The sequence below is a fragment of the Microtus pennsylvanicus genome, chromosome 8, assembly GCF_037038515.1.
Source record: "Microtus pennsylvanicus isolate mMicPen1 chromosome 8, mMicPen1.hap1, whole genome shotgun sequence".
NCBI classification, from domain to species: domain Eukaryota; kingdom Metazoa; phylum Chordata; class Mammalia; order Rodentia; family Cricetidae; genus Microtus; species Microtus pennsylvanicus.
In genome coordinates, this window is record NC_134586.1 from 61,643,777 (window position 1) to 61,663,942 (window position 20,166).

At 37.8% G+C, this 20,166-nt stretch overlaps 1 protein-coding gene across 3 annotated transcripts in view; it reads right to left on the bottom strand.

Moving 5' to 3' along the window:
* Positions 1-20,166, bottom strand: part of LOC142856324 (exocyst complex component 6B) — a 523,494-nt gene that overhangs the window by 257,705 nt on the left and 245,623 nt on the right. For 2 of the 3 annotated variants that reach the window (XM_075983672.1, XM_075983674.1), the window contains exons 11-16: positions 18,536-18,656; positions 15,797-15,868; positions 15,060-15,157; positions 12,878-12,983; positions 7,810-7,919; positions 4,723-4,834 (exon numbers count right to left, since the gene is read on the bottom strand). In XM_075983672.1, coding sequence (XP_075839787.1) covers positions 4,723-4,834; positions 7,810-7,919; positions 12,878-12,983; positions 15,060-15,157; positions 15,797-15,868; positions 18,536-18,656 — 619 coding nt within the window. The remainder of the gene's footprint in view (positions 1-4,722; positions 4,835-7,809; positions 7,920-12,877; positions 12,984-15,059; positions 15,158-15,796; positions 15,869-18,535; positions 18,657-20,166) is intronic. The other variant, XM_075983673.1, reaches the window with a different exon arrangement.

Below are 20,166 nucleotides of genomic sequence, written 5' to 3' on the forward strand. Positions count from 1 at the left end.
ATTACCTATAAGGAATACATTCTGTCTATCAAAAGAAATTCTAATAATAAGAGGAAACATCGTGCTACAGAAATTAAAAAAAAAAAAAACAGTGGCAGTCAAAGAGAAAATTGTTCTGTTTTGCAGGATTTTGGCAGTTTAAAAAAAAAGAAAAAGGAGGCAGCTATGCTGGGTACAGTAGTAATTTATCATGACTTTAAAAAGATCTGTCAACACAAGAGATCACCATGAATTGCATCAGCAGGCTGTCAGTCACCCCTTATGTTTCACTGCCAACCACAGAATAGACTATTAAAACATTCCAGGATTATAACACTTGCATGTCATTTTCAGAGGGAACTGTCTGTTAGTAAGGTCTGATGATCTTCAATCCTGAATGACAGCTTCCGAAATGCTTGCAAAGGAGAGGCTTTGGAGGCTAACTTTGCACTGAAGGATGAAATGAAGTGTCCTGAGGTCAGACTATCAGCAAAGTCTGAGCACCTTCCAAGGTACCATTAAACCCAACTCATATTTCAAACTATCCTTGACATTGTTTCAAGATCATGCAATTACCAACAGACTGCATATTAATTATCTCTCATATAAAGTCCTATGAAAACAGCCAAGCAAAGAAAAAATTATAGTGTAAACAACAACTAATAAATAAAGGACAGAAGTCACTTTATTAAGAATCCATCAGGAGGCTGAAGCACGAAAATTGAGTTTGAGCTCAGCCTGGGCTACACAGCCAGGCCCTGTCTCAAAAAACAAACAAACAAAAAAAACAAACAAACAAAACTTCACACAAGGAAAATAAACAAAAATCCCATTAGAAACAAAAAGTTTTTTCACCTGTCCTTGTTGGTATGAAAGTAAATGTGAGAGAGCTGCAGCACAGAATGCCCTGTGGGGACCACAGTCAGAGAGCTGCAGCACAGAACGCCCTGTGGGGACCACAGTCAGAGAGCTGCAGCACAGGATGCCCTATGGGGACCACAGTCAGAGAGCTGCAGCACAGGATGCCCTGTGGGGACCACAGTCAGAGAGCTGCAGACAGAACGCCCTGTGGGGACCACAGTCAGAGAGCTGCAGCACAGTTTGCCCTGTGGGGACCACAGTCAGAGAGCTGCAGCACAGGATGCCCTGTGGGGACCACAGTCAGAGAGCTGCAGCACAGGATGCCCTGTGGGGACCACAGTCAGAGAGCTGCAGCACAGGATGCCCTGTGGGGACCACAGTCAGAGAGCTGCAGCACAGGATGCCCTGTGGGGACCACAGTCAGAGAGATGCAGCACAGTTTGCCTTGTGGGGACCACAGTCAGAGAGCTGCAGCACAGTTTGCCTTGTGGGGACCACAGTCAGAGAGCTGCAGCACAGGATGCCCTATGGGGACCACAGTCAGAGAGCTGCAGCACAGAATGCCCTGTGGGGAATCACTGTACCAGCTCTTCCTCTAAATCTCTAAGGGACCCAAGGCACTATAGCAGGTATTCTATTCTGGACAACCGCAGAAAAGAAATGTGGCCATCACTTAAATAGTGATGTAAATATGTACCTAGCAGGTTTTAGTTCTCAACTATAAATTATTTATGTATCTATTTCTCTTAGATCTGCTTTTATCTTGTTTTCAGAAGCAGAAAATTTGCCATCCCAAAACTTCCAGAAATTGAGCCAAAGCAATAAGGTGAGAAGTCGCATACTTTTAATGATTCCCAGCTGCTAAATCCGCAAGGAGCAAAAACTAAACAGCAATGAAACACTGGTCTCATTCACAAGCATGAATTAACCTAGGACTATAAGAGACTTTCTCTCACTCTCATCCCAGAAGGACTCAAAAAGCTTTAGCCACCATTCAATTTATGCATCTTCAGGACCTAAACAATGGAATTGCCAAAATAAATGGATTCCTAATTCCAACTTCCAAGGTTTCATTCAAGTTTTTGACTTAAAAGTATCTTAATGTAACTAACATGTGCCCTGCCACTGCTTTTGGGAGCAGGGGTGGGAGGTATATGGTGTGTGAGAGACATAACAGGTCACAGCTCTGATCATTTGTCTAAATCACAACAAAATAAAAGCAGCAGCTGTTGCTTCAGGTCTGCTGGGGGCTAATATCACAACTCTAAGTCTAGATGTTAGCTATGACCTACAAGCACACCTCTGGGTCTACTTCCTTACATTATCGTCATTTCTGCCAGTTACTGTATTTTAAGTTAATTTACTGTGAAAATGTGCCCATTGCGAAAGGAAGATACTCTAAAGGATACACTCATACCTTGCTTTCAGCTATCAGACTACTGCAATAATGGGACTTAAAACACTAGAACTTCCCCCAGTAACTACGGTCTTGGGAAGGAAAAGGCTGGTGCCAGCCAGAGGGGGACCTTGTCTCCTACAAAGAAACTTCATGTAATCTGACCACTTCAGACTTCTTGCAGGAGAGACTGGAACTCAGACAATAGTGGGTCCATGTGGAGCAGGACAATATCTTGACCAGGACTACTTAGGTATGCATAACCCTCATGGCAGGGTCCTGAAGATGAACCTGGAGGGCACTGGATCTATTTGCTCCTCTTTCCAATGTGAACACTGAATCAATTTCCTTTCTCTGCTTTTCACTATTACTTGTCCCTGTGACTGATTCAATGAGTATGTGTAGCTGAGCCTCACTTGCTAAGCCTGCCAGAACCAGACTTTTATTCTAGTGGTTCCAGTTTCAGAAAAAGCAAAGAACAAACCTTATTTCACTGTTTCTTTGAGAAGAAAATCCTTTTCAAATGTTATCTGAACTAATTACTGATACGGAGCTTAAAATTAGTCATGTTCATTGTTTTTTAGCTCAAAATAGATATTAACATCAATATAGATAAAAAAATACATTGAATACATTCCAAAAAATAAGTAATAAAGAATCAGGTACAGTCTGTACTCAGTTCCTGAGAATACATCTTGATATAGACACATTTGATATACGAATCTTGTTCTAAACTTTTGGTTTCTCCTAATTTTAAAAAAATACATTCTATACTAGGTCTGATACTGTATGCATGCCCAGAAAATATAGTAATAACAATCAGTGTGTACTGGTATTCTCTAGTCCAAATACCACTCTAAATAATACTTAGCATGTTCACTTAATGTTCAAATAATCCAGTGAAAAGTGATGCTATTGTACCCATTTAAACATAAAGCTCAGTCATTTCCCAAGAACACACTACTGAACAAAGGGGCAGCACTGGGAGCCAGTAAACCTGTAAAGGCAGACATGCACAGTCATCAACTGCTTTTCCTACAGACCTGGGAGAAGCAGTTTATGAAAAGATGCAGCTCAAGTAGGTGTCACTCAGGTTTAGAGTAATTCTAGCTCCTAGAAGGTAGTATGAAACAAGTGGAAGAAAAGGAGCCACGAAAGCAGCAAGGCCAGAAGGAACGAGAACAGAGACAGAACATAGAGAGAGAGAAGCAGTATTGTGTAGCCCCAAAGCAAAATAAGGCAGATTGACAGGTATAGCTTATATGGAATTTTAAACTCTGAATGACCTGACATGCTGGGGAGGGTGATAAAGTAGTTATTTTCAACACTTTTCTTTTACTTGAGTATTCTGTAACACCAAACTATTTCTAACCAGAATGATAAAATCTTTACCTCTGTTGGCACGAAATAATTAAATTAGTTGATTCTGGGAGAAGAATAATCATGAAGATAGAGCTGACAAAGTATAAACTTTCTTTCCCAGTTGAGATTCAGAAAGGAAAAAATACAATCCAATGACAGTGAAAGAGTTTCTGACCCTTCCTTCCACTCTTCCTTGTTTCTAGGCTCTCTGGGTAAGAAAAAAAATCTACATCATTTTCAGATACAGAAAGTTAATCCATAACAATTTTATTCCAAGCAATAGAAAACAAGTGCAGGAGAATAAGGAGAAGATCCTAAATTATGGCTACACGAACTTCTAACTTTTAAAAACTGTTGTAACATAGCTCTATCACAGCCAATGTTAAATAGCATGGTGTTCTTTATCTCAACATAGAGAAAGAAAGTCTCCATGACAGTGCTCATCTGGTTTGCAGTTGTCTTTGGCTTTGGTTAGTATAACATACATACATACATACATACATACATACATACATACATACATACATGCATTATCGTTAACCATTTTCTGAATTTCATCATCATTCTTGACACTATGCAGTTAGAAATGTTCATTATTTATAGAGGAATTGATACTGAATCTGTACCAGATCCGTAAGAAAGAGATGGCCTGCAGCCTTTCCCTCATGAAGAAAAAATATCCCCCTAACCTAAGGTCTCATGTTGGGCACAGTACCTTCAGTGAATGGCAATGTAAGTGTAACCATAAAATCCTAAATTTCCAAAGGAAAGGAAATCTCATAACTTTCTAGTTTTAGGACTAGATATCAGCAAGTCAAACCTTCAGTTTATACTTTATCACAAGTAAGTGAAAGGACCTTTTCCCCTGTACGAGGAGAGGTGGTAAACCATTACTTTCTCTCTCAGGGTTCAATCACAAATCACCAGGCTTTTGTTCAACAGGTAACATGGTGACAGAGTAATTACCAATCATATCCAGAAGACATCGAAAACAATAAAAGTCAAGTAAGTCTAACATAAACCAAGAGACCCAAGTGCTAATATCCCTGGCATCAATAATAGATATAGGCAAAGTGCATGCACAGGGCATCTGGCATGGTCACCTTTATTCAGAGCTACTTTACCTCAGTAAGGCCAATGTTCTTTCTCTTAATGACATTCTGCAGAGAGTTGCTCAGAGTCCTGGTCAGTAACAGGTTTGTGGACTTACGGATCATGTCATCAACTTCAGTGGAGCTGGAATGGAAAGGATAAACCCAGTTGCATCCTAGGTGACTAGATTTGGGAAATGGGCAAGTGCAGCAGTTCTTGCAGTAGAAACAGAAGCATCAGCAGTGGTAAAGGGAGGAGTAAACTGCTAATGTGTACTGTGTGCCAGAAAGTATTCCAAGTACATTAACAAATACCTACAAAACTCTGCCTAGACTGCTTTCTTCACATTTGAATAATTTTCGAAGTGAAGGCTAACTTGCACAGATTCAAAAAGGAGTCATTCTGAAGCCATGGAACTTCACTTTGGATTTTATACTTCCAGCATCAGTTGTAACATTATGCATATAAGACACACACACACACATATAACAGAGTTAAAACTAAAAAAAAAAATAGCTTACATCTTCTTTAACTGTGTTCATCATCTTCATCACTTAAAACTATGCTTTTTTAGTCTCCTTTTATAAGTTATAATACACACACGTGTATTTGTTTACAAACATGAATGTAACATTACAGGCTAGAATCTGTATATGAAGGAAAACAAACACAGATTTTTTTTTCTGAGATTGAATGACCTCACTTAAACAGTGTAAATAGACCCATTTTCCTGTAATTCAATGATTTTATTTTCTTTTAGGGGTGAACAGCATTCTCTTTTATATGTGCCAGATTTTTATTATCAACTCAAGTGTTAGGTGACTTTTAAGGTGATTCTATTTCCTTGCTATAGTGAATAGAGCAGCAATGCACATGGATGTACAAATATCTCTGTAGTAGGATGTGGAGTTCTCTTGATATAAATAACACAGGATGGTTCTATCCTTAATTTTTTGAGGTACCTCTAGACTGACTTTCATAATCCCACCAGCCATGAATAAGGGTTCCTCTTCTCCATAACCTCTCCAACATTTGCTGTTGGATTTCTTGATGACAGCTGTTGAGACCGAGGTAGGGTGGAATGATAATTTCAATACTCTATTAAAATACTTTTTCTCTGAGTGACCTCAGAGATACACAGCAATTAAGTACTTACCCAGACAACAGAGCCTCCACACTCTTTTCTTTATTTTTTTTTAAGATTAGAAAGACAAAACACCCCAAAATTCTTTACAAAGATTTACTTTCACAGTGTTCAGAAAAATAAAATCTATGTGTGTATTGTACTTTTAATGAAATGTTGGAATATCACTTTATTAGAGGAGCCCCTGCTACTGATAAGAACTTTCAAAATAGCTGCATGGCCTCAGAATTTATGGATAACACAACTTTTCATAATATGTAATAATTTCTGTCTGATGGAAGGGAAATGTTCATACAAAAAAATTAATAATTATTTTTAAAGCTGCATAAGAAATCTCCATCAAACACTTCTCTGACTTGGTGACCTTTGTTTGAGAGTACTGTTTCCCATGTTTCCCACTTGCCACACTAAGTCTATTCTGAGACAGCTCTGAACTGAAGAAATGATCTCTGATCCCACTTACAAAGTAAATATATTCTAAGCTGAAAGGCAAATGTCAGCACAGTGTTAGAAAGAAAGCGCAAAAATTCCTTCAAATTGAGGAAATATTTCATTTAAATTGTCAATGTAAACCTCATCATATGAAGTTTTGGATAAAAAACTTAAAAATACAGATCAACTCTCAAAAAAAAACAAAGAAAAAAGAAAAGAAAAACACTCTAATGTAACATTAAGAAAACAGTAAACAATTTCATTCAAAAACTTAGAATTCAAATAAGAAGAAAAATATCTAAATAATTTATACATATCCCAATATTATATTTCCCCAAAAGAGTAAGTGACAATAGGCCATTTTGTAATTGACTTGAAATAATTTCCTGTCAAAAACATACATAATGAGATCTTAGAGATTGACCTCTGATGTGAGGTTATCCAATCACTAGGGTGTATTGTAGAGCTACAACCATAGGATGGAAGCCATGGAGAAAAAAAAGTCTTAGTATTTACCTTTCAAGTAATCTGATTTCAAAAGGAGGCTTCTCTATAAAATTCATCTTGGTTGTGAATGGGAAAATTGTACAATCCCCAAGGTTTTTATTTTTTTCATTAAGAACAATAATTTAAAGAGTTTTTTACACTACCCAGGAGGCTGATGCGGGAAGACAGCAAATTCAAGGCCTGTGTGGACTACAGATGAGAATCAAGGTTGTGTTGAGCAACTTAGCAAGATCTTGCCTTAGCATCTTAAAGAAACAAAGGCTGGAGACTTGCTCATTGGTAGAGAACTTGTAGCATACTAGAAGACCTATGTTCAACCCAAACTAGTAGAACAGTTAATAAAAAAAGTGACTCAACCCAATTACGAATTATACTTATTTTCAGAAAAGCTTGACAAAAAATATGTTCTGTTCATTCACTCTTTTGTCAATTTACCAAGCGTAGGTACAGATGTAGTGCTGAGCCTTTGCAGGCACTACTGCTCTGAACAGGGTGGCTGCTGTGCTTATCTTGAGTTACTGCAGCAGTTACTATTAGCATTTAGGTCCTCAGGTAAGTAAAATCCTCCTTAGAGATAAAGGCCTTCTTTAAGCTTCTTGATGTCTTTACTACTAAACAGCACCTAACTAGATATTTGCCAAAAGATATACAGACTAAACCAATAAATGAGCAAAGAAACAAAGAAGCCTGTGGTTAAGATAGACACACTAGAAGAGCAATAATACTGTTTCCAAAGACTATGTTATTGCTCCATTCTCACTATAAAATTTTATCTAGTAGAATGGTAGAGTAGGTTAAACGATAATTTCTAGAATTTTTTCACTGGTATTGTTTAAAATGCAAAAGATATCTTTTTACATCATTCAAAAGCTATTCCTGTCCACCATACTATAAAAAGCAGTATCCTACGGTGAAAAGCCTATACTAAGGCTTCCAAACTCATAGCTAAAGAAATAGAAAACATTTTACATGGTATATATTTTAGAGAAAGTAATGAATTTAGCACTGGACTGATTCCCAGTGTCATCTGTTATACCTTAGATGAAGATCTTCTGAAAACTTCAGGCAGGCGTAGATAAATTCTTTAATCTGGTTGTAAACTTTTGGCACAAATTCAGAGAAAGGAAATTTTTTGGGAAATGGCTGCTGTAAACGTAAGAATTAATGAGAGAAAGTCACAAAATCTATTGAAGACACTTGAAAATTACTTAAAATGAAAAAACCAACTTTTTCCTACTTTGTGAAGTATAGATCTAACAGTATCAAATGTTAAAAGAAAACTCTAAGAGATTTCTAATACTTAAAAGAATAAGACTAGTGAGCGAACTAGTTTTTAATGTCAATTTGACACAAACAAGTGAATGTGGAAGAAAGAATCTTAATCAAGAAAATGCCTCCATAGGATTGGGCGGCAGGCAAGTCTGTGGGGCATTTTATTTTTTAATTATTTCTATTTATTTATCATTTTAGTTTATATACATGTGTGTTTCACCAGCATGTATACATGCACACCTCATATATTCAGTGCCTGAGGAGGCTATAAGAGGGTGTCAGAAACAATGGAACTCGAATTCCAGGTGATTGTGAGTTGTCAGGTATGTGTTTAGAACTGAACTTGGGTCCTCTGCAAGAGTGGCCACAGTGCTTTTAAGCACTGAGCAATCTTCCTAGCTCTAAAGAATTTCTTGGTTCATGGTTGTTGTGGAAAGGCCCAGCTCACTGTGGAAAGGTAGTCCTGGGTGTATAAGAACACAAGCTAAGCAAGCTATAAGAAGGCAAGCCATTAAGCAGCATCCTCTACAGTATCTGCTTCAGTTCCAGGTTCCAGGTTCTTGCCAGGAGCTCCTTCACTGACCTCTCTAGAGGATGCACTGAGACCTGAGAGCTGTAAGCTAGAATAAATCTTTCCTCTTCCAAATTGCTTTTGGTCATAGTGTTTCACCACAGCATAGAAACGTCAAAAACTATTACTGGGTTATGGGATAAGTCTGTGGCAGAACTGAACACATGTTATTAAGAGAACCGAGGAATTACTCTAAAACTTTGGACTAGAAAAGTTCATTGAGTATTTGAGGCTTAATGAGCTATTGTGGGACTTAGTAGTTAAGAATGTTGAAAGTCAACCTCCTTGGTGATCAGGGAAATGCAAATTAAACAACTTTGAGATACCATCTTACACCTGTCAGAATGGCTAAAATCAAAAACACCAATGATAGCCTTTGCTGGAGAGGTTGTGGAGTAAGGGGCACACTCATCCATTGCTGGTGGGAATGCAAACTTGTGCAACCACTTTGGAAATCAGTGTGGCAATTTCTCAAGAAATTCGGGATCAACCTACCCCAAGATCCAGTAATACCACTCTTGGGAATATACCCAAGAGATGCCCTATCATACGACAAAAGCATTTGTTCAACTATGTTCATAGCAGCATTATTTGTAATAGCCAGAACCTGGAAACAACCTAGATGTCCTTCAATGGAAGAATGGATGAAGAAAGTGTGGAATATATACATATTAGAGTACTACTCAGCGGTAAAAAACAATGACTTCGCAAATTTTGCATGCAAATGGATGGAAATAGAAAACACTATCCAGAGTAAGGTATCCCAGACCCAAAAAGATGAACATGGGATGTACTCCCTCATATAATTGGTTTCTAGCCATAAATAAAGGACATTGAGCATATAATTTGTGATCCTAGAGAAGCTAAATAAGAAGGTGAACCCAAAGAAAAACATATAGTCATCCGCCTGGATATGGGAAGTAGACAGATTCCCGGGCAAAAACTGGGAATTTGGGGGTGAGGTGGCATGGGGCTAAGGGGAATTGGGGTGAGAAACGTGAGAAGGGGAGGATTGAGGGAGCTTGGGGGAATGGGATGGTGGGGATAAAGGAAGGGTGGCCATGGGAGCAGAGAAATATATATCCTAATTAAGGGAGCCACCTTAGGGTTGGCAAGAGACTTGACTCCAGAGGGGCTCGCAGGTGTCCAGGGAGATGTCCCCAGATAGTACCTTGGGCAACTGAGGAGAAGGAACCTGAAATGACCCTATCCTATAGCCATACTGATGAATATCTTGCATATCATATTAGAACCTTCATCTGGCGATGGATCGAGATAGAGACAGAGACCCAAATTGGAGCACCGGACTGAGCTCTTAAGATCCAAATGAGGAGCAGAAGGAGGGAGAACATGAGCAAGGAAGTCAGGACCACGAGGGGTGCACCCACCCACTGAGACAGTGGAACTGATCTATTGGGAGCTCACCAAGGCCAGCGGGACTGGAACTGAATAAGCATGGGATGAAACTGAACTTTCTGAACATGGTGGACAATGAAGGCTGATGAGAAGTGAAGGACAATGGTACTAGGTTTCAATCCTAATACATGAACTGGCTTTGTGGGAGCCTAGCCTGTTTGGATGCTCACCCTCCTGAACCTGCATAGAAGTGGGAGGACCTTGGACTTCCTGCAGGGCAGGGAATCTGGACTGCTCTTCATTCTCGAGAGAGAGAGAGAGAGAGAGAGAGAGAGAGAGAGGGGGGGGGGGGGGGGGAAGGAGGGGGGGGGAGGGGAGAGAGGAGGGGAGAGGGGAGAATGTGTGGGAGGAGGGGGAGGGAAATGGGAAATGGGGAGGAGGCGGAAATTTTTTTTCTCAACAACAAAAAAAAAATAAAGAAAAAAAAAGAATGTTGAAAGTAATGCAGAATATGGAGTCCTGACTTGAATAGTTTCAAAGGGAAGACTGAGAATTCCCTTCAAGACTCTAATAGGGGTTGTGGGCTGGAGAGATGGCTCCGTGCTTAAGAGCATTGCCTGCTCTTCCAAAGGTCCTGAGTTCAATTCCCAGCAACCACATGGTGGCTCACAATCATCTGTAATGAGGTCTGGTGCCCTCTTCTGGCCTGCAGGCATAAACGCAGACTGAACACTGTATACATAATGAGTAAAAGAATCTGTGGTTCTAGTCAGCTGGGGCTAAAGAATCAGCTGTATTTAAAAAGAAACCAGAACTGCTTAAGTAAAGACTTTACTTTACCAGGACAATTGGTGCTGGTTAGTAAGAGTCTAGAAACTAATATCCCCAGTATCACTGAGGACATAAATCTGGGAATATTTTTTCAGGGTCAGCACATTGTTGTGGGATATTTGTACACTGTGGAGGTATATTGCTGTGACTGGTATGATAAAAAGCTGAATGGCCAATAGCTAGGCAGGAGGTATAGCTGGGATTTCTAGGGAGAGAAGGAAGTAGAAGATGAATGTAGGTATGCAGGAAACATGGACAGGAGTGACACAAACAAGACAGAGAGGGAGTCAGACACACAAAATGTAGATTAATGTAAATGGGTTGATTTAAGATATAAGAGCTAGTTGGTAATAAGCCTGAGCTATAGGCCATATTTGGGAGCAGGCTGGAAGGACTTAGAAAAACTTACTAAAGCACATAGAGGCTGTGGTCCACTGGGATCCAAGACTACATATCATGCTGGCAGCTGAGCATGGTTAATATTTAAGAGTTTTCCAGGTGTACTGATTTTTTAGGGCACAAAGGTTAATGAAGAGCAGCTATGGTTTGACATGAGAGGTCGAAAAAGGCCAATGGTAAATGTGAAGACTCAGGACTGAAGGGGTCACAGAGAGACACTAAGGCTTGGCAGCATATGGCAGGGTCAGAGTTCCCTTAAGAAAGCCCAGAGGAGCCTATTCGTTGCAGAAAAGAGTCTAGATTCAGAAAAGATACCAGACTTTTAGGGTTGTCCCACCATGGGACAACCACCAAGGAAAGCAACAACTGTGGAGTAGAGCTAGCCTGAGCCTAGGAAACAAACTATGTATACTGCCCATGGCAGAGCCAAGAAGTATTCCTGATCCTTTGGAGACCAGAGGATCATGAGTCCCAGACATCAAGCACTGAGCTTTTTACACTGTTGAATTTGGGCTTTGATTTGATTTATGCCGGTGCCCTGGATCTTCCTTCTTAGAGTAAGAAAGTATTTAACTTGTTTTCAATTTTACAGGAGCACGCAATTGAGAGACGCTGGAATTTTACAGATGTTTTAGACATTTTAAAGAAACGGCTAGTCTAGAGAAACTTTGAACTTGAGACGTTAGATGTTTTAGAGGATAAAATTTTAAAGTATCTGAATTTTTTTAAAAAGACTGTAGAAGTTTTAAAAGTTGGGATGTTTTACATTGTGATACTGATGTTAATATGAAATTTGGGGAAATAAACAAGAAAGGAAAGGTTATGCCTTGATAAGGAATGTGTTTGTGTGTCAAACTGACAAGGGGCCAACTGTATTGGCTGGCTTTTAAGTCAACTTGATGTCAAAACTAGAGTCATATGGGAAGAAGCAGACTTAATAGAGAAAATGAATCCATAAGACTGGCTTACAGGTAAGTCTGTGTGGCATTTTCTTGATTGATGACTAGTGTGGGAGAGTCCAGATTACTGTGGGTGATGCCATCCCTGGGAGGGTGGAGCTGGATGATGTTAGAACAGGCTGAGCAAATCAGTAAGTTGCACTGTATCATTTCCTACCTCTAAGTTCCTACCTTGTATGAGTTCTTGCCCTGACTTCCCCCAGTTCCAATGTGCCATGGAACCACATTGGAAAAGTATCTGTGACTTCATAAATAGCAAGACAATACTTAAATCTGTACTTTTATACTTCTCATGTGAAGGGCTTACGTGCAACAGAGAGCTTGGGTAGAAAGGGGCGGCTAGAGGAAAACTCCTCTGCACTATCACTTTGGTGGAGAGAAAGCTCTTGATGCACTGTCAAAACAATAGAGTTATACCAAATAGAGCAAATTTAAATGTCTGGTCTTAGAAGAAATTATTTGAATAGTACAGCAAAATTAAAAATTTCAAATTTTAATCAAATTACATTACCCCAGTGATCTGAAAAATTCTAAAGATGTGTAGGACCCCAAAGCCTTTTTCAGATTTCTAATGAAGTGATTCTGTATATCAAGACCCAGAAGAAAGTCTTTGAAAGTTTTAAAAATCTATCGATATGGAATATCTCAGTTTCAGAGAGAATTTAATCTAACTGAAAAGAAAGAGAGAGAGAATTTTACCTTAATGCATCCCTTACCTTTTCCAGTTCTATATCTTGAAATGGAAACTGTCCTACAACCTTCTTATATGTCTCTTCACTCGTTACTGGTATGGGACTATAGTTGTCAGAATCAAGTATGTTTCTGTAAAAAATGAAAAGAGAGGGAGGGAGAAAAGAGGGTTAAACACAGAGACTTTTCCAAGACAGTTTAAGGATTGTACATTTACCACAATTTCAGATAAACACTTCCCAGTCCTTTCTACACCCCTATAATTCAGTCATTTTGGGCATTTTAAAAAGAAATCAAGAGAGAAACTAAGCTCTGGATCAAGTGGAGAACAACTATAACATGACCTTCTAGTATCTGTGATTTACAAATGGGCAGAAAATTAAGGGTAACTGAGAAGCAAATGAGAAGAGAATATTGGTGCCGATTATTTTAGTAAGATATATTGAATCATAATCACAGTTTTAATTATGTACCAGATAATGCATTGTAACTTAGGAAAGTGTCAGAGAGAAAAAATAACTTCTAATAATTAATCCAAGCTATCTTCCTTCTCCTCTATCTTCTGCTTTGTACTAATCACAAATGTTGTTTTCCAGTAATAAGTTCTCTCTCCTTGAGTACATTAAGAGTTCTCTGAAAGCAGAAAACTTCCTATGAAATCCAAACAGAAACCCATGAAAGCACAGAATGCAGTGGCTAGTCCATGCTGTCTCTACTGCCTGCAGAGATAACCTTACCACGAAAGCAATCATCAGCACTAGTTACATCAGGATTCTAGAAGTGTACACACTTACATTAATATTTGAATGAATTGAACTAAATAATGATATGTTCATGAACTGTTCAGAATAAGATTAAAAGATGAGGGTGAAGGTTTAAAAATAAACTTGAAAACAAGATAAGCTGACAAGGAGACACAAGCAATGGGCAAGAAGAACTCTTGAAGTAAAGGAGAGACTGGAACTCCAATGTGGGCTGCACTGAACCTGCATGCTACTTTGGATAATACAGTCATTTCCATAAAACTAGCCCCAGAGACCCAGAGGTCCTCTAACCTCCAGGGTCTTCTTTACTTCTTCAGAGACCCTACTTTCCATTGTGGAGGCATTTCTCCTCCTTGGTTAATTTATTCCTGGGTTTCTTTTTTGTTTGTTATATATATTTGAGGATACAATGAATGATGTATGGGGTTGTTAACCTGAGTTTTTCTCAGCATGCCTGATCTTAGAATATAGAAAAGCTACTGATTCCAGGATATTGATTTATGTCCTGCAACTCTGCTGAGGATGTTTAAAAGTTCTAAGAGTTTTCTGGTGGAGTCTAGATGTCTTAAAAGTGGAGAATCATATCATCTGCAAATAAGGATAATTTTAGTCCTCCCTATTTGTATTCCTTTTTTTCTTTGTCTTGCTGTATTGCTGTGGCTAAAACTTCAAGCACAAAATTAAGATTAAAACAAGAAGATAGCTTTATCTTTCTAGAAACTGAAATGAAATGACAAAGATGTGTACTAAAGAACTATTCCCAAGAGGCCTATGCTGGGAGGAAATGTTCCAGAAGAATTTCCCATTATTGTATGTATATTGCAAAACTACTTAAACAGCATGCTTCAGATATGAACTACTATAAGCCAGTTCTCTGCTTATGAAAAATAATGATGAGAGATAACGTAAGTTATTAAATAGTGGATAGCTCAAAAAAAGTGAGCCAAACCCAGTAGGATATACGAATAATTCCAGCACTTAAAAGGTGGAGAAGAAAGATCAGGAGTCCAAGGTCATCCTGGGAAGTAGGAGACTCTGTCTGTAAAATAAAACGTTTTCCTAAGGACCTACTACTATCCATGACAGCTTAACTACCACTACCAAACTAAGTATGATCTTTAGGAAAAACAAAAACTATACAATGGTAAGAAGACAAGATAATTTGGTGTGAAGCAGTAAGTCTGCCTTTAAGGAAACAAACATAACAAACGGACTATGGGGCTTTCCCAACATAGCAGGTACTAATATACCGACATAGGCTGCCTTGGAAGATCAGTTCACAAATCATTACAAATTACTAGAATTCTGGAAAACTGGAGCATTTCAAAAAACTAAGCCATATGCTCTAGGTGCTCATTTTCTCTGTAAAGTCTTGCTTATCTCCTGCAAAGGTGCAATGCATAGGGCAGGAAAGGACAGGAATATGGAAACTTCAGTCCCTTACCTGAAAACACCTGCCCACTTCTTCAACAGAGTCTCGCTATACTGGTCTCTGATTTCTAAAAGCATATCAAAAAGTTGATTCACAGGAAAACCATATACCTGAAAGAAAATAATTTGTTTTCGAAGGAGACTTTTTAAATAAACAAAAGTAAAATTGCTAAAAGGTGTCTCATTATTTAAACAATAAAAAATGACATCAGAATTGTTCATCTCTACCCTTCTATCTAGTGTTTAGCACTCAAAAATTCAAAGACACATATCAAAATTTCTAGGTTCAGCCATAAAAAGAAAACGATAAAAATTTAAACCAATATATACTCTTAGATAAGTTCTTCCTATGGCAACTTACTGTCCAAAGAATTCTCTAAGAACAGGGAGAAAGTGCAGCTACTACTATCTCACTAATATCTATTTCTACTCTAATGTGGTTCAAACCAACCATCACTAAGAAACGGTAGTACATGGGTGCTATGGTTGGAATTACAAACACTTAAAATTCTAAATTTTCAAATGATGTGAGCACTTCTTTTCCTCTGACAGAGAAAAGGAATAGGAGCTACTTAAAAGAGCATAACTGGTCAAAATAAAGCCTTGATTACTATTATAAAGAAATAGAAAGATCTAGCTCTAGAAAAAGAATAAACATTAGAAACTCAATAGAGTGAGTCAGGCTTGGGAGAGAAATTCATAGCTGGTGGAATCCTCCTCTAGAAAGGCAAGTGTCAATCATGCACGTACCTGGAGTGTGTCAGCAAAGAGTACAATGAGGTTCTTCAAATCTAACACAAGGTTTGGATCAGAACAGTAGGACTAAAGGAAATAGGCAAAAGGGAGAGAAATATCTCATAAAAATATTGCATTTTTACTTATGACATTGTTTAATACACCACCTGGTACAGGCACTTATTAGACGAGTCTAACCATTTTCTGGCACAAGGTAACAACAAACTCAACCAGAGAAGAACTAAGGAGACAGAGTTCAGTAAAAAGATCTATATCTTTAACATGTGAAAACACATTTTAAAATTCTTTAAAGAAGAAAACAAAATGGGGTCAACAAGATGGCTCAGCAATCAATAAACTAAAATACAAAAATTTAAAAAAATCAAAATGGATAGATTATTTTAAAATGAGCAACAATAAAACACTTTGTATCAAAACTGTGGTGTGTGTCTAAAGCCATTTTCAAAATAAATCTTTATCTTTCTCTATATGCAAACATTAGAAAATACAAAATACTGAAAACAACCTGACCAAACACTGCACTGATGACACTATGGAAACTTAATGACAAATAACCATGATTATGTAATAAAATGAAATGATGATGTGAAAAAGACATAAAGATCTGATCATTTAAACCAGATAAACATAGAATCAGTAAGACAGGTAACGTAGGTAAGTCTAATTATACAAAAAGAAAAAAGACATTAAACAGTAAAAGGGATATAATATAAGCATAAATAAATAGAAAATAAAAATTGCAAATAAGTAGCATATAACCTTGCCTGCACACATCTGATTACTTAGTTGACCTGGAAGACAGTTTCCACAAGAAGACTAAAGAGTATATGCTATTAATTTAAAATTTCATCAATTCTGATATTCCAATTTCCTCAGTTATAACTTTATTATTTGTTCTCCATGCAGTCTCTCAAGATCTGATGGTAATATGTTTGATGTCCCCATAATGAGGATGTATTTGAGTTTTTCCTATTACCATGTATTTTTTCTATGTCTATGTTACTTCTAAAGGATCCTTGTCTTTTTGATGTCAAAACTAATATCAATGAAAAATAGCTCCAATCTTCCTGCTTGAATCTCTTCTTTCCCTGCTTTCTAGACTGTTGGGATTTCCTTATGTGAAAACTGCTCTAAGCAGTGTCATGGTCTAGCGCTCCCACACTTCCTGGGTTATTGACAGAAATGGACCTACTCAAGCCATCTTATTTTAAGTTTTCTAATTATAAGTTTCTAATTTCCCCAGATTTCCTTCCTTCCATGTATTTTATTGCATGAGTTCTTTCAATTCCTTGAAGTGAGCATTAAAGCCTGTTATTTGAACTAACCTGAAGTGTCCATTAAATATTTCTGAATGTAATTCACCTTTTATTGGACTAATTAATGTGATGGCCATGATGAAGAGTCTGCATGTCTGTCCATTTGGATTGGCTGTCAGTTTCCTCACTGTCACTCAATCAACCCTTTCCACTTTTCTATTACTACAGACACTGTATTTTCTCAATCTCAGTCAGCTATTTTCCAATTACAATCCCCATTTTTAAACTATTCTTTTCATATTTTCCACGTCTTTGTGACTATGGGATAAATTTCTGACTTCAACTTTGTCTTCTTGATCATGAAATGGCATGTAGTCTTATCTTGGAATTAAATTTCTGTATCTGATGCTCAAAAATTTCCAAAGAACTATTTTTATATCTTAGATTCAAATTTATTTTGGTATCTTTCCATTATTTTATTCTGCTTTATATCCTTTCATGTTAAGAACAGAACATATACAACAAAGGTAATAGCTGCAACTGCAGTTGTACCGGCCTCAGTAAATACTAGCTGCCTGCCAAGAACCTCTCAGATATGCTCATCGGAACCTCATCACTCCCACTCAGGAAAGCATTACGACTTCAATGACAATCATTTTCTTCTCATTCCTTGCTTTTCACTTGTAGTTTTTTAATTGATAGACTTCCTTTTTAAATCTACTAAGCTCTTATTTGCTGTTGACTTAAAACATTATACATTCGTTCAATGTAAGATAGACACCCTGCCAGTAATAAAACTACTGAGATACTGACTATAAATTAAACTAATAGACTAAGGAAGTTATATTTTATGCAAATATCAATAAAGTGGTATTCCAGGCATAAGAAACAGGAACAGTGAAGGACTACCATGGACAAGTGTTCAAGGAGTGATGAGCAGCCAGCAATAAGGAAATTTGACATTTTAAAGTTTTAGTAAGTTGTCCACTATCCTGCCACTAACACCTCCACTGAGTTAGTTTTATGTGTAGTTGGCCAGCAAAAGCCTAGAGGTCTCAGCCTAGGCAAGCAGAGAGGAAGGCCAATTGTAGAGCTAGAAGGAAGGAGAGCAACACTCACTACAGCAATTCTCTAGCAATATGTATAAATGTGAAGAGCACATAAATAGGAAGCACATAACAACATACTAATGATAATATGCTGCTTTGTATACAGTGAGAATGAAGTATATAAAATACACAGAACACTGCTTGACACACAAAGAATAATGGATAGACACGAGGGGTTGTTTCTTATTGCAGATAGCATCAACAAGGCAAGCGCAGTGCTACAGAACTCAGAAGTATAATTTAATCACTTTCACAGTCTCCAAACATGGATTGCCAAAGAGATATATGTCGAATTGAAATCAGTGCAACACCAAACACTATGCAGATTCTCAGTGATGAGGAAGCACTTCCTGTGGTGCCCTACATACCGAGTGGGTGCGCAATGCTGCGATGGTCTTTGAAAGTGCCATTTCCCACAACTCGTCAATGTAGGCTCTATTCACTAAACCTTGGGTTGTATGCAAAATGTGATCTTCAACTACAAAAAAGCTGAGATTAGGAAGAAAACACAGATGTCAGAGGATACAGTTGCTATAGCTTGACCGCTAAGCTTTGACATTAGCAATTGTCATGTAATTCAAAGGGAATACTTTTTTCTGAAGAAAGATATTCATTATCATAAAGAAAATTATTTAACATATTGAACAAGTGCCTATAATCATATTAATATCTTAGATACTATACCAAGATGGAAGTATCATTTCTATCAACCACGAGCCCAACAATTTAAAAGAGGAAGTATATACAGCTTGTAGACCTTACTTCCAACATAGTATAAAAATATAATACACTTCAAGAAGCTAATTTTAAGTAGAAATTTATATATTTTAAGAATTAAACATATAACACATCAAAATAATTCCCCTAATTAAGTCTATAACTCCAGAAACTCAGGAGGCTAAAGCAAGCTTTGCCTAAGCTCCAGAATGATTTTTCAAGTAACCTTATGAAACTTTATCTTAAAATAAAAACTCAGAATAAGATATTTTTTAAAATTAAATTTTATGTTTTGAATTTCCTTGTTTTAGCTTATTGTGCATTTAAAACATATCTTCAGTTACCTTGATGCTCATTCAAATCTAAAGAAAACTTAATTAGCAGGTATTTAAATTACTAAAACACCCACACCCACACCCAAGGTCTCATGTCGCATGTAGTTCAGGCTGACCTTACACTGCCTGTATAGCAAAAACTAACCTTAAACTCCTGACCCTCCAGCCTCCACATTCCCAGTGCTGGGGTTACAGGTGTGTGCCACCACACCTTCTTTTCTGCTGTGCTGAGGATGAAAGCCATGCATGCTAGGCAACCACTCTAACAATAGCTACATCCTTCAACCCTCAATGAGAGGCATAATGGAGGTTACTCATTACATGGAAGCAGTATAAATCTGATGAAAGAAAGCAATGGAGGAAAGAAGGAATGCTAGAGAAAAAGTGAGAGAAGGAAAAAGAGGTAGTCAAGTAAGCTCGATGAAATAATCAAATTCCGCTGCCTTTCTTCTAACCACGGTCACCATCTAATAGTTGGAAAAAGCTGCTTGTTTATGAGGGCCTTCATCCAGTAACCCTAACACTACTGTGTCCACTCTAGATGGGAACAACTTCTTCATCCCACCCTGCGGAATCAGCCTGGCAGCAGTCTGTTTAATAAGGCTATTCTAATGTAACCGTTTAATCAGCCTGGCAGCAGTCTGTTTAATAAGGCTGTTTTAATGTAACCGTTTTACCCACAGATTTCTGAATCATACACAGCTGTTTTCAGACTAGCACAGAACCAAATTGTTGTGACAAAGTTGCTAAATTCTTCTGGGCCTAAAATATTTTGCTGTCTGAAAAAATTCTTCCAATGCGGCTGATTATCTCATTCCATATTGGAACAAAGAATGAAGAAACAAAACATCAAGTATAATAACATTTGAGTCCATTTTTAATTATTTACTCATAAAAGCATCCTCCAAAAATATAATGCTAAAAAGGGTAAGCTGTCCCTTTCATTT